Raw genomic sequence first — 13,410 nt, 5'->3', positions numbered from 1 at the left:
AACATTACCAAACTGCCATATTAAAATAAACCACCTTCATAATTAACTTTAACAATCCCAATAATGTATAAAGAAAAGAAAATTTCAAGACCTCATGCTGAAACAACCACATAAAACAACTGTAACAACATATATTCCTACAGCATATTTTCATACACAGGATGCAGTTCAAAATGCTTTTACACAATTTCAAAGAAACACAAAACAAAGAAAAGCTAATTCAATTTAGATAATAATATTAATGCATAAATAACATAAGAAGTTACACACTTAAATAAGATATATAATTAATAGAGTAGTAAAGTCCTTATTAATAAAACTGCTTTTTAAGTCTCAAAAGATGAGGCCAATGATAAGGTCAAATGGCCATGATGACAGAAAAAAAAAAAACCCAATCATGACACTCACCATACCTTACTACTAAAAAAATAATCCAACAATTAAAGTTAATGTCAATCAAATTTTCTAATAAATCTTAAATCTTAAAAAAGTCTGCATTTACCCTACTAACAAAAGGGCTGGCAAATTTGGGGCAGTAGATGCTTTGATTAGTTTTATGTAGTTAATCTCTCACTCTCTACCATTTACAGTCAACCCTTGATATACAACCGGCCTGACATGCGAATAACTTGATTTACGACCAAAATTTTTGTTTTGATTTACGACCAACATCTTGCGTTACGACCTGAATGCGGTCACATGTATCCGCTTGCGCGATTGTAAACAAACACCCGAGAGCGTTCGTAAGCGTCAGTTAGAGCCCAGATACATATGTTTGTGGACGCAATTTCGGCCAGTGAAGTGATTTATATAATTTATTTCGATAATTGCTAAGGAAGGAAGAGAAGATAACGAAGGTAAAGAAAGCGATCACAATCGAAACGAAGAAGGAAATTGTGCGGAAATATGAGAGTGGTGTTCGTGTGACCGATCTCGCTAATATGTACACCATGTCGAAATCCACCATCTCGACAATTTTACAAAGAAAAGATTTGTATAAGGAGGCTCCTTCCAAACAATAACCACCTTCTATTTCATTCTCCTCCTCCTCCCTTCCTGCAGCCCAAAGATGTCAAATTAAATGGTGAGTACAGTATGAAATTGTTATTTCTGGTAGTCTAGGCACTTTTTATAACTTTTTGGTTAGTACATTAGAAAAATTTTGGTGTTTTGGTAAATTATGCACATTACACAACCCTTTTTTATTATGAAAAGGTTAAGTAAGTGTTCCTGTGGGAGGTTTGGAACGCATTATGCGTTTTTCCATTGTTTCTTATGGGAAAAATAGTCTTGACTTACAACCAACTTGAGTTACAACCAGCCTTCGTGAACGAATTGAGTTTGTAAGTTAAGGGTCCATTGTATTTTGAGTCTCTAACATTCAATCTGCAGAAATTACAGCATAAAAATTTATTTATTTATTTATTTTATTTTTTTAAGAAACCGCTAAAATGTTACATGTTCTACAGAGGACTTTGATCGGTTTTCATCTTCAAACTGATTACATGTTAAAAATGTTTAGTATCACTTACTTTTTTAGGTCAAAAATAGAAATTCGGTTCCCAACAGGACTGATCAGAGAATTTCCATCAAATGAAAAATTGAGATTGCCACGTCGATATACTGTACCAAGCAAGTTTGAAAACTGGAAATAAAAAAGAAAGAATTTCAGTTAATTTTATACCTTTGTCTAAAAAAAACAGGTAGACTTCATGATCACAACAGTCATACCATAGGACCAATTATTGATCTTAAATTTCTGAACTTAAATATTCAGAAATATGTACAAATGTGTATTTTGTGAGAAGAACATGAATGAAGCATTCCTTTTCTGAAGTATTATATACGCCTGGACTTAGTTTACATTAAAGGTTAATGTATGGTCTATCAGCTCGAACCATTCAAGAGAAGTTCATGTTAGGTGAATTGACCACATGTTCGCAAGTGTGGGTGTCTGCCCAAATATGGATCATTACCCAATCCAGGATTGTTTCTCACTTTTCAGTCTTGCCAGAACAGACTGTGCCTTTTCACAAATCTGAACTGAAAAAAGTGGATTAAAAAAGTGAATGACTGCATTAATTAAGAACTCTGGTATATCTGCAAGGTATTAATGTGAACTGCTGCACAGTGCTATAGGTATGCAAGACCCATAGCTATATTGATGCCACTAAAACAGATCATTCTAAAAGTACTTAAAACAGCATGTGGTAATGCATACACTTAAAAGTTGTAGTGTATAGAGAATTGTTCTTCTTTCTGAATCTTTTCAACATGGATGCCAAAGACTGCAAAAAAATCAAATATCATGCCGTCAATGAATTTCCAACACAAGAGAACATCTTTGGAGATGCATTCTCACCTAGCCAACATGCGTACTAGGACCAGTCCCATCCTTCCTCATATGTCACAGTCAACAGATGTAACAGCTAGGGAATCCATTTCCGGACGGGTTTATCCATTCCCGGGAATTCGAGAATCCCGCATTTCATTCCCGGTAATCCCGGGCACCCGGGGATGACACAGTGCATGGGCATCTCACATGTGAATGCTTTTAGAACACTTATTTTTAATAAAACTACTGCAATATGTTGACACAAATAAAACATTAACCTTATCTACAAGCAGTTCATGCTGTCATACAAGTACATGTATCTTTAGTTGCGGTAATAAGAGCGTAGAAAGCACAATGTCCTCACAGGTGGCGCAGTGATAGTGCTGCCACTTTGCAGTAAGGAGACTGTGGAAGATTGTGGGTTCGCTTCCCGGCTCCTCCCTGTGTGGATAGCGCTTTGAGTACTGAGAAAAGCGCTATATAAATGTAATGAATTATTATTATTATTAACGTGTCCAGTGTGCGGTCATCCAGGCAACAGCGCACCTTCGTGCAGAAGTACGCCAGCCGCTGAGAAAGCACGCTCTGCCTCCACTGAAGTAGGCGGCACAATCATCAGATACTGATACACTTGTTCTAAACAACGCCTGCGCTTGCCGTTGCTCTGAAACACCGCCATTTCAGCTTTTACCGAAATCCAGTTTCTTGTCATCATTCTGTGATGGCAAGTTTCTTGGCACAGATAATGCGGATGCAACAGACTGACGCGTTGCAATTTCAAGTTACTGTTCAAAGCTGTTGTCTGATGAAGTGCAAGCTGCAGCAATGGCGCCACCTTAATTATTTTCAACTATAAGTCTGTTATGTCTTGATCGATTTTTACACTTTTACACACTATATATGCCAGCTTGGCCATTCCCGTTTTCCCGGGAATTACAACAGTTTAATTCCTGGGAATGCAGGAATGAAAAGTGTCCGGGAATCCCGGGCTCCTGAATGGATTCCCTAGTAACAGCATTTCTCTTGAGGATGACCTAAGCTCTGGCAAGCCTTCAGAATCGTTAAAAGAATAAAATGTGCCCATCGTGTAGCAAAACATCAGGAAGAATGTATTTACGTGTTAGCTGATACATAAAGCATGTGCATGCTAGATACCCAAACACCTACACTGTATCTGATGTTAGATGTAGAATCTTGAGCTAATAGATTTAGACTGAGAGAATTTAAGGAGCGTTTTTTGGATACATCTCTATAACACAGAGTCCAAGCAACAACTAAAACATTGGAAGCATGGTAATTTTCAATCACCAAAGAATTCAAGGTTGAAGCTCATGTCAGCAAGATACTGTGCACAATTTTATATGATGTGGTGGGTGTGGTACATATCAATTAATCACATGCTCAAAATCAACATTATAGTGATTTGCTTTTGCATTTCCACCAGTCAATCAGGGATTAGTAGCAACAACAGTTGACCATTTCCCTGATGCTTCAAAACAATATCTCCTTTTCAACTGCATGTGCTGCAAAGGCTCCTCTGCAAAACTGTGTATTCAAAGAGATGCTGTTATTACTCAGACCTAATCCTGTTCAATACCCAAAAAGCTAACTCCCATCGGATGTAGCATGTCAATGATTAAGACTTCAAGTCAACTACATTGGTTGAACATGCAAGGAAAAATACTTTATTTGAATGATAAAAAAACATTAATGAACATTGAAATAAATGTATTAGTGTATTCATACTTGCACAATTTGGAGACAACCTCAGGACTCCTCTGTTGGCAATTACAATCAAGGGTTGGCACTGTTGCTTAATGTCTCTTTTGCCTTCAGACCCAAATATCAACAGCTTAAGGAACTCTAACATTACTCCTGACTCCGGAATGCTCCTTCCCATCCATCCATTCTCTTCCGCTTATCTGAGATCGGGTTGCGGTGGCAGCAGCTTGAGCAGAGATGCCCAGACTTCCCTCTCCCCAGCCACTTCTTCTAGCTCTTCCGGGGAAATCCCGAGGCATTCCCAGGCCAGCCAAGAGACATAGTCCCTCCAGCGTGTCCTGGGTCTTTCCCGGGGCCTCCTCCCGGTTAGATGTGCCTGGAACACCTCACCAGGGAGGCATCCTGATCAGATGCCCGAGCCACCTCATCTGACTCCTCTCGATGCGGAGGAACAGTGATTCTACTCCGAGCCCCTCCCGGATCACTGAGCTTCTCACCCTATCTTTAAGGGAAAGCCCAGACACCCTGCGCAGGATACTCATTTCAGCCGTTTGTATTCACGATCTCGTTCTTTCGGTCACTACCCATTGCTCATGACCATAGGTGAGGGTAGGAGCGTAGATCGACTGGTAAATTGAGAACTTTGTCTTATGGCTCAGCTCCTTTTTCACCACGACAGACCGATGCACAGCCCGCATCATTGCGGACGCCGCACCGATTCCACCTGTTGATCTCCCGCTCCATTCTTCCCTCACTCGTGAACAAGACCCCGAGATACTTGAACTCCTCCACTTGGGGCAGGATCTCGCTCCCAAACCTGAGAGGGCACTCCACGCTTTTCCGGCCGAGGACCATGGTCTCGGATTTGGAGGTGCTGATTCCCATCCCAGCCACTTCACACTTGGCTGCGAACCGATCCAGAGAGAGCTGAAGATCACGGCCTGATGAAGCAAACAGGACAACATCATCTCCAAAAAGCAGTGACCCAATCCTGAGCCCACCAAACCGGACCCTCTCAAGGCCCTGGCTACGCCTAGAAATTCTGTCCATAAAAGTTATGAACAGAATCGATGACAAAGGGCAGCCCTGGCAGAGTCCAACTCTCACTGGAAATGGGTTTGACTTACTGCCGGCAATGTGGACCAAGCTCTGACACTGGTTGTACAGGGACCAAACAGCCCTTATCAGGGGGTCCGGTACCCCATACTCTCGGAGCAGCCCCCACAGGATTCCCCGAGGGACACGGTTGAACGCCTTTTCCAAGTCCACAAAACACTTGTAGACTGGTTGGGCAAACTCCTATGCACCCTCCAGGACCCTGCCAAGGGTGCACTGTCCCTGATGTCTATGCGATGCTACAGAGGCATGTCAACCAAGATAGTCCTAAAACATCCAGAGCCTTGAGGAACTCCGGCGTATCTCATCCAACCCCAGGGCCCTGCCACCAAGGAGTTTTTTGACCACCTCGGTGACTTCAGTCCCAGAGATGGGGAGCCCACCTCCGAGTCCCCAGGCTCTGCTTCCTCATTGGAAGGCATGTTAGTGGGATTGAGGAGGTCTTCGAAGTACTCCTCCCACTAACCCACAACGTCCCGAGTTGAGGTCAGCAGCGCACCATTCCCACCATATACAGTGTTGACACTGCACTGCTTCCCCATCCTGAGACGCCAGATGGTGGACCAGAATCTCCTCAAAGCCATTCGAAAGTCGTTATCCATCCGCATACGCACAAACAACAGTCAGGACCCGTCCCCCCACCCGAAGGCGGAGGGAGACTACCCTCTTGTCCACCGGGGTAAACCCCAACGAACAGGCTCCAAGTCGAGAGGCAATAAGTATGCCAAAACCCGCTCGGCGCCTCTCACCGGGGGGAACTCCAGAGTGGTAGAGAGTCCAGCACCTCTCAAGGAGATTGGTTCCAGAGTCCAAGCTGTGTGTCGAGGTGAGCCCGACTATATCTAGCCGGAACCTCTCGACCTCACGCAGTAGCTCAGGCTCCTTCCCCTGCAGAGAGGTAACATTCCACGTCCCAAGAGCCAGCTTCTGTAGCTGATGATCGGACCGCCAAGGTCCCTGCCTACGGCCACCACCCAACTCACACTGCACCCAACCTCCTTGGCCCCTCCTACAGGTGGTGAGCCCATGGGAAGGGGGACCCGCGTTGCCTCTTCGGGCTGTGCCCGGCCGAGCCTCATGTGTGCAGGCACAGCCACCAGGCACTCGCCATCAAGCCCTACCTCCAGGTCAGGCTCCAGAGGGTGGACCCGGTGACCCAAGTCGGGGCGAGGGGAAACACTGTCCAAATTTTTTGTTCTTCATAGGAGGTTTACTGAACTGCTCTTTGTCTCATCACTCACCTAAGACCAGTTTAACTTGGGTGACCCTACCAGGGGCATAAAGCCCCGGACAACAGAGCTCTTAGGATCACTGGGACACGCAAACCCCTTCACCACAATAAGGTGGCGGTTTGAGGAGGGCTCCTTCTTCCCGAACAGCCTTAAAAAGAGAGCCACCACCTCTCTTCAGTCTATGGACTTGCATCTGAGAAGACATTACACCACCGTGATATTGCTATTTCTTTGCATTTTGCCAACAAATTATATGGGGAACCCCATCCAGTGGCCCAACTCTTTAACACTGCTTTGCCTTATTTTTACATACTGTTCAAGGTAACTATATTGTTAAATTTACTTGGTTTTAGTGGTATTTCTCTTAATAGGTCAGACTAAATGTAATCTTTTTGTGACTAAACCCAGACTCTTTTTACTATACAGTAAACTATACTATATACTATAATTAATACATATTAACCTACTGAGTTATATTTGATTGAAATAAACATCTCCTTAAAAACAATAGACACTTTATATTTCTGAACTTCAGCAACCACATATCAGAAAGGTCTAGAGAAGCAGTAGTACAGGGAGAATATAGTTAATTAGTATTGAATAACTTTTTTTCTCTCTCTTCCTTCAACCTTTCATCTTTTGTATGAAAATGTGCTATATAAATAAATGCTGTTGTTATTCCAAATAGTCACAATTGCCTCCACAGAGGAGGTCCCGCACTGGTAGACTCGCAGACAGTGTTGATCAGTAAGTTGTAAGGCTACTGAAAAGCCAGTCATGACAAACACTGCATGTGTTATTGCATGCAAGGGTATTAAACAGATAATCTTAACAACAATACTGTACTGATCCTTGCATATACTGTATACACTGCATACAGTATGTTTCTTTCTTTGGGTGTATAATTTTTTGTTTGTGACTTTTGGTTAGTACTTTATTACTGTTACTATTTGGAAGATACGTAATTCATAATTTAACTGTTGTATGTACAGGACAATAAACTTGAACTAAATTAATGTGAGTTGTGAAATGACTATAATACACCATAGTGTGGCCTGTAATGGTTTATGACATAATATCTATCCATAAATTAATTGTAAATCCTATTTTATCCAGTCCTGGGTTGTGGGCAGTCAAAATCCATACCATCTATGTAAGGTGCAAAACAAAATCCAACCTGGGATGTCACTAGCTTTAGCTCTTGTTAGGGGCTTAGCCTCTGCCTCTGATAACACCCCTAGTCCAACAACTATGACTGATGGAATAGCGGGTTCCCCCATTACGTTTCTGCACAGTTGCCCATGCATTTCAGAAAGCAAAAAAGAATGAAGTGGGATTAGGCTCTCAAAGATCAGGGTTGCAATTGTGACTGTCAAGTCAGAAGTTTTCTTTCTTTTTAGTGTGTGTTCAGACTATAGTGTGTGTACTGTATATATTTATCTATTTATGTGTTTATTTATTTAAAGAGCTACTGCAAAAAGTATTTGTTCCCAGAAGGAAATTTTAAAGTTCTATCTATCTAAAGCCATGGAAACTCCACCCTAGTGACACCACTGAATCCAGCCCTGTAAAAATTGTGCCCTGGAAAATGTCTGTAGTTCCTCTCACACTCACAAAGTCATACTTGGGATTGGTCAGTTAAAATGACCCCCACATCCCTGAAATACAAGAACAATGCCAGGACAGATATTCGTGTTTGGGGTATCTGCACTAACCATTATGCCACCAAGGAGCTCCATCAGAAGGAAGTTGTGTATTGTGAGGAAAACACAAATAAGCAGCCCTTTATGTTAATAGCACTACAAACATTCAAACAGTACCGTATTTAATTATACAATCATCACATAAAAGTGTTAACTTTTCTTAAGTATTGTATGTAATATTCAGTATGCAGTGTAATAGGCTTTGATATGAAAGTGGGGCACAACTGAGGCCTTAAAAGAGAAGCAAAAAATGTGTATTCAATCAGCCAATGTTCTGTCGATTTGCACTACCATAGCATAAATCTACACTTATGTCTATTGGTTTGTGGTACCTCAGTGAAATTTATTACATGCTAATAGCTAAAATAAGAGAATGGTCATTTTTATTTTATATAAAAACAATTCTTCCAAATACATCATTTTTTTATTTTCATTTACTTATCTAACAAACTCGAAAACGTTCAAGTAGCACAAGCTGACTGACTTATTTCCTTTAATTGGGAAACACTTTCAAAGTAAAGTTAAATAAAAAGACATATTTATAAGTGATCCCCAAACCAACTGCTGGGTATTATATCTCAAGAGTGTGAACGGCCTTATCAAGACATGTTAGCAAGCTGTTACAAATATGTGACGGTACCCAAGGCCAATTCTGACACAATTTAGGGTAAAAATCAAAAGGTAGCATATTGCAATAGGGTAAAATGCGTTATCGAAACATGCTGCCAGGCTTTTACAAATACAGAAAGTACAGAAAGGGTACAAAAGGAATAAATAAAAGCATAAAAAACATAAATTAAATAACACTGGATACAAACTAATATTAAACATTAAACACAGTTCTTAATCAGAGAAAGAGAAAAAAATAACGAATAAAAACTACAAAATGCTAAATAAAAATCATGAATGAAAGTCATTTATGTAACTTTCTGTATTGTTAATGCAATGTAAATACTTAAATACACACAACTCTGACTCTCTGCGAAAAAGAACACCGCAAGTCGTTCACTCAGGCAACTTTACAAATTATTATTATTTTGGAGATCGATAAAGCAAATTGTGTAGTAAAAGCACGGATTTTCTTATCTGTTTTAGAACCAAACAGTCGAAGGACAAGGAGGTTTCAATTTGCATTTTTTAAAAATTCAATTTTGAACAGACAATTACGAACCGCTGCAAGGAAATCCAAGCCAAAACGGAGTCACCTCATTTAAAAATGCGAACTACTTTTTACAAAATCATAGTAAACACAGACTGCCGCACTTAAAATGGTTCAAAGTTGCACCCCATTACTCACTCACTGTCATGGGTAGATTGTCCTTGTTCTGCACTTCTTATTTTAAATACAATAAAGGACACAAAACCAATATAAAGGAAACTATTTTTATTTAAGGATTTAACCTCAATGTAACACATTGCAGAAGACTGTAAAACGCACAGCGGTACGACTTGATTAGCACGAGCATGAGAACTGCAGGGGTTGTTGCGGTGTAAGCACGCGCAGTGATCTTTAGAAGCGCAGCTCGATAGATGGAATATTTCGAAAAACCAGAGGGAATCAGTGGAAGACAGCAGCGGGTATTAGGTACGAAATGTGTTGTAATTATGTACAGAAACTATCCATAATCAATAATCTACATAGTATGAGTGTAACTCGATTGCCAAAAAAACTGTCCTCATATATTTACTGGAAAACGGTTCAGAAAAGTGTCTTAAGAAACAGGAACAAATAACAATCGTTCCACTCGTCCGCGAAAATAAAAAAGCGAAAACTTACTTTGTATGCAAACTTCATGATCTTAACAATTAAGTTCGTAACACTATCAATTACGGCGCATAGCTTCAGCAGAGCGATCTTGACTACACGTGCAAAGAGAGCGTCGCAGATATTACGTCACAACAATGCGCTCCAATTTCCCGGATGTGTCAACACTGTGAAAGACAAACGGAAAAGTAAACGTGGAATGCAAAATAAAGTTTTTAAAAGTAACCAAGCAATACTATATAAAAATTATGCAACATAGCATAATATACTTAAAATGCATTGCTATAGTTATGACGAAGCCCCTTGAAGATTCTGAAGCTTCTTCCCGATTGTGCCGAAAAAAGATCCGAAGCTTCGAAAATAGTGACGCCTGGTGGTTTACAGAAATTATAGCAGCCATGAGCTCGAGACCGCAAGTTCTACCGTAAGCAGAGGACCTTATTTACCGCTTCGAAGCTTTGTGCTGCCCCACATGCTATGAACGGAAATGTGAAACTACCGAACTTATTTTACACAGAGAATATATTGAACTAAATACGGAGTCAAGGATTGTGGAACTTGTCCACTGACAATAAAGTAAATACTATGCTATACTACCTGTAGTCCACAGTACTGGAAACTATGTCATTAATACTATGTAGGCGGTTTCTCTAAACCAGGGGTAGGCAACGTCGGTCCTGGTGAGCCGCAGTATGTGCAGGTTTTTGTTCCAACCCAGTTCCTTAACGAGAACTCAATTATTGCTGATGAAGCACATATTGCTTAAGTGACATTTTAATGCTTCATTTTAGTGGTCTCGCTTGTTAAGGTTCTCCAACCTTAATTGCTTATTTCAATCTTAAACTGCTGCATTCAGTGTTTTAATTGCTCCTTATTAGCAATAAAATGTAAAAGACAAAGCAGCCAGCAGTTCTCCAGCTAGCTTTTTTCCAATTACATCTCTGTGTGTTCATCATGCACGGTTTGATTTAATAAAACACTTAATAGAAAAATGTGACAGACTGAAAATGATCTGTTTTAGGCTTCAAATCATTTGGATGATATCCTTGGAAAGGAAAAAAATCTACGATATAAAAGCCTTACATTGCACAGACTAACAAGCCATAAAATTAAATAAGGTCTGAGATTGGCAATGATTGGTTTCTAATTAAGCAATTGGGTTGAATGAAAACCTGTAGCCACTGCGGCTCACCAGGACCGACATTGCCTACCCCTGTTTTACATCTTATTGCTAATAAGAAGCAATTAAAACACTGAATGCAGCAGTTTAAGATTGAAATAAGCAATTAAGGTTGGAGAACCTTAACAAGCGAGACCACTAAAATGAAGCATTAAAATGTCACTTAAGCAATATGTGCTTCATCAGCAATAATTGAGTTCTCGTTAAGGAACTGGGTTGGAACAAAAACCTGCACATACTGTGGCACTCCAGGACCGACGTTGCCTACCCCTGCTCTAAACCACCGTGTCTGAACTCAGCTCTAGTGTCACATTCCATAACCCTGTTACAATTAACTTACGATTAACGTTTAACCCTGTTCCCAAACCTGTGCAATTATTACCCAAACATGATGAAAGAACATTAATCTTTCACATTGTTTCACAGGACAAAATCTCCTAACCTGATAGACTTGCCAAATAATTATGAATCCGTGTTAGCTATAAAGTATTGTAGCGTCTCGCAGATGCTCGCCAGCTCTGATCGAGTGCCGATGGGTTTTCGTTGTTTGAGTCGGTATCGTAACAGAGAGTGTGTCTTCAGCCTGGGGAAAAGTCCCCAACATTATTAGTTGGCATTCCATCATATGCCTACATGAGCGACTTATTGTCAGCTGCAGGAAATTCGATCAAAACATCAAGCCTGCCAAAGCTGCTGATGAATTTCAACTAGTGCGCAACAGCTATGGCCACTTTACAGGGCTGTGAACTACCTAAAAGTGCCACGTAAAGCGAAAATCCGTTGGCACTCAGCAAGCATTTACGCAATGCTACAATATTCATTATCTCAACAAATTACATCGTTAGGTCAACACATTTAAAACGAATTTTATTGTTAAAAATGATAAATTTATTGCAGCATTTTAATTACAACATGTTATCACTAGTTCATATGAACACAGAACGTTCTTAGTCTTTTAGTCCACCCGCCTGACTGAAAGTATTAGATCAGCATGGGCTTGTTATGTGCACAGTATTTCATTAGTCGGCTAGACTTCGTAGCAATCAGCCCAATGCCTTCACGTTAGTCGCAAAGTAGTACACGGTTTCTTAACATCTCGCTACAGCCACAACATTAATACACAATAATGTGGAAATGCGTCTCTAAAATAGTTAATGCATTAAACCCCAAACCTTCACATACTGAAACTGCGGATCAAAGCACCACGACTTGTGTGAAACAAAGTAACATTCGTTAGGAATTACGTGGGTTCAAAGCCCACGAACTATAATGAGTAGCGACAAGTTAACAGTACAGTAAAATTAAATAGTAGATAGCAGAAAGAAACTTTATTGACGCATGAGGAACAGCTGTTTTCATATGACTATTTTTTGCTTACACGGCATTTATGAACTGATTATTTCGAGAGGAAAACGATGAAATGCGTTGGTAGATCGAGCAAAGCTCATTGTAGCAGCAGCAGGCAGAATGGGGTCGAGCAGCTAACTCCGATCTGCCCTCAACTAAACCTGCAAACGCAGACAATGTAACATGGGCGGGTCTGTTCTGTCCCCGCTCCCTGAGCTCAGGCTCCGCCCCATCCCGTGTCCCGCTTCGAGGGCTACTTGCTTGTTCCTGCATCTAGTTGCTACAGCATGCAGAATGGGGTGTTCCTAAAAGCGAGCAAGGTTGAACATTTAACTGCGCCTGTAATTCATAAACGTCACTTAGTGTGTACAAGAAGGGTAATCTCCATTCATTAGATAAATAAATGGGGGGGGGGCTTGGGGGCACGGGGAAACGAAGCTCTGGTAGCACTGGACTTAAACCAAGTGTTCAGAAGTACAAGGCCGCAAATCGTGCGACCACAATTTAAAAAAAAAAACAATAAACAATTAAAGTTGACATTTCCACTTTATTCTCGTAGTTTATTTTGTCATTAAAGTAGCATGTCGTAAATTAAACTTCATCTTAAAATAAATATTTAATTTACTAGATTTTCTCAAACCCGTCATAAGTTATGTAGCACATTAAATGCTTTGTATTAAGTGTTCCCCGAGCCAGTTGTTAAATACTACGTGCTTCTTAAACTGACTTCCTCTTGCATTGAGGAGGCGCAGGCAGCGATCGCCGCACAGAATACATTCACTTCATGATATTCCTGCTCTCTGAACATTTAGAATGCTAAGATAAATACTTGATATCATTTTCATGATGAAATACATTAAAGCAGGTATTAAACATGCACTTGGGTATACGTTCAGTGTAGATAACTTTATGGCAGGTGTGACGAGGCTCCAAAAAACTGGATGTATGAATGGGTATCGCACAGGTTTAACTGAAATATTGTGTAAATGTTGGGTTTGTGATCTGGTGGT

General features: G+C 40.5%; 1 protein-coding gene across 1 annotated transcript in view; it reads right to left on the bottom strand.

Moving 5' to 3' along the window:
- Nucleotides 1-10,016, bottom strand: part of pwp2h (PWP2 small subunit processome component) — a 60,465-nt gene extending 50,449 nt beyond the window's left edge. The window contains exons 1-2 of the mRNA XM_028800535.2: nucleotides 9,886-10,016; nucleotides 1,533-1,645 (exon numbers count right to left, since the gene is read on the bottom strand). Of these exons, the coding sequence (XP_028656368.2) occupies nucleotides 1,533-1,645; nucleotides 9,886-9,903 (131 nt within the window). The 5' untranslated portion in view covers nucleotides 9,904-10,016. The remainder of the gene's footprint in view (nucleotides 1-1,532; nucleotides 1,646-9,885) is intronic.
- Nucleotides 10,017-13,410: the final 3,394 nt, after the last annotated feature.

This window comes from Erpetoichthys calabaricus, chromosome 4 (assembly GCF_900747795.2).
Source record: "Erpetoichthys calabaricus chromosome 4, fErpCal1.3, whole genome shotgun sequence".
NCBI lineage: Eukaryota > Metazoa > Chordata > Cladistia > Polypteriformes > Polypteridae > Erpetoichthys > Erpetoichthys calabaricus.
This window is presented reverse-complemented; position numbering and strand designations above follow the sequence as displayed.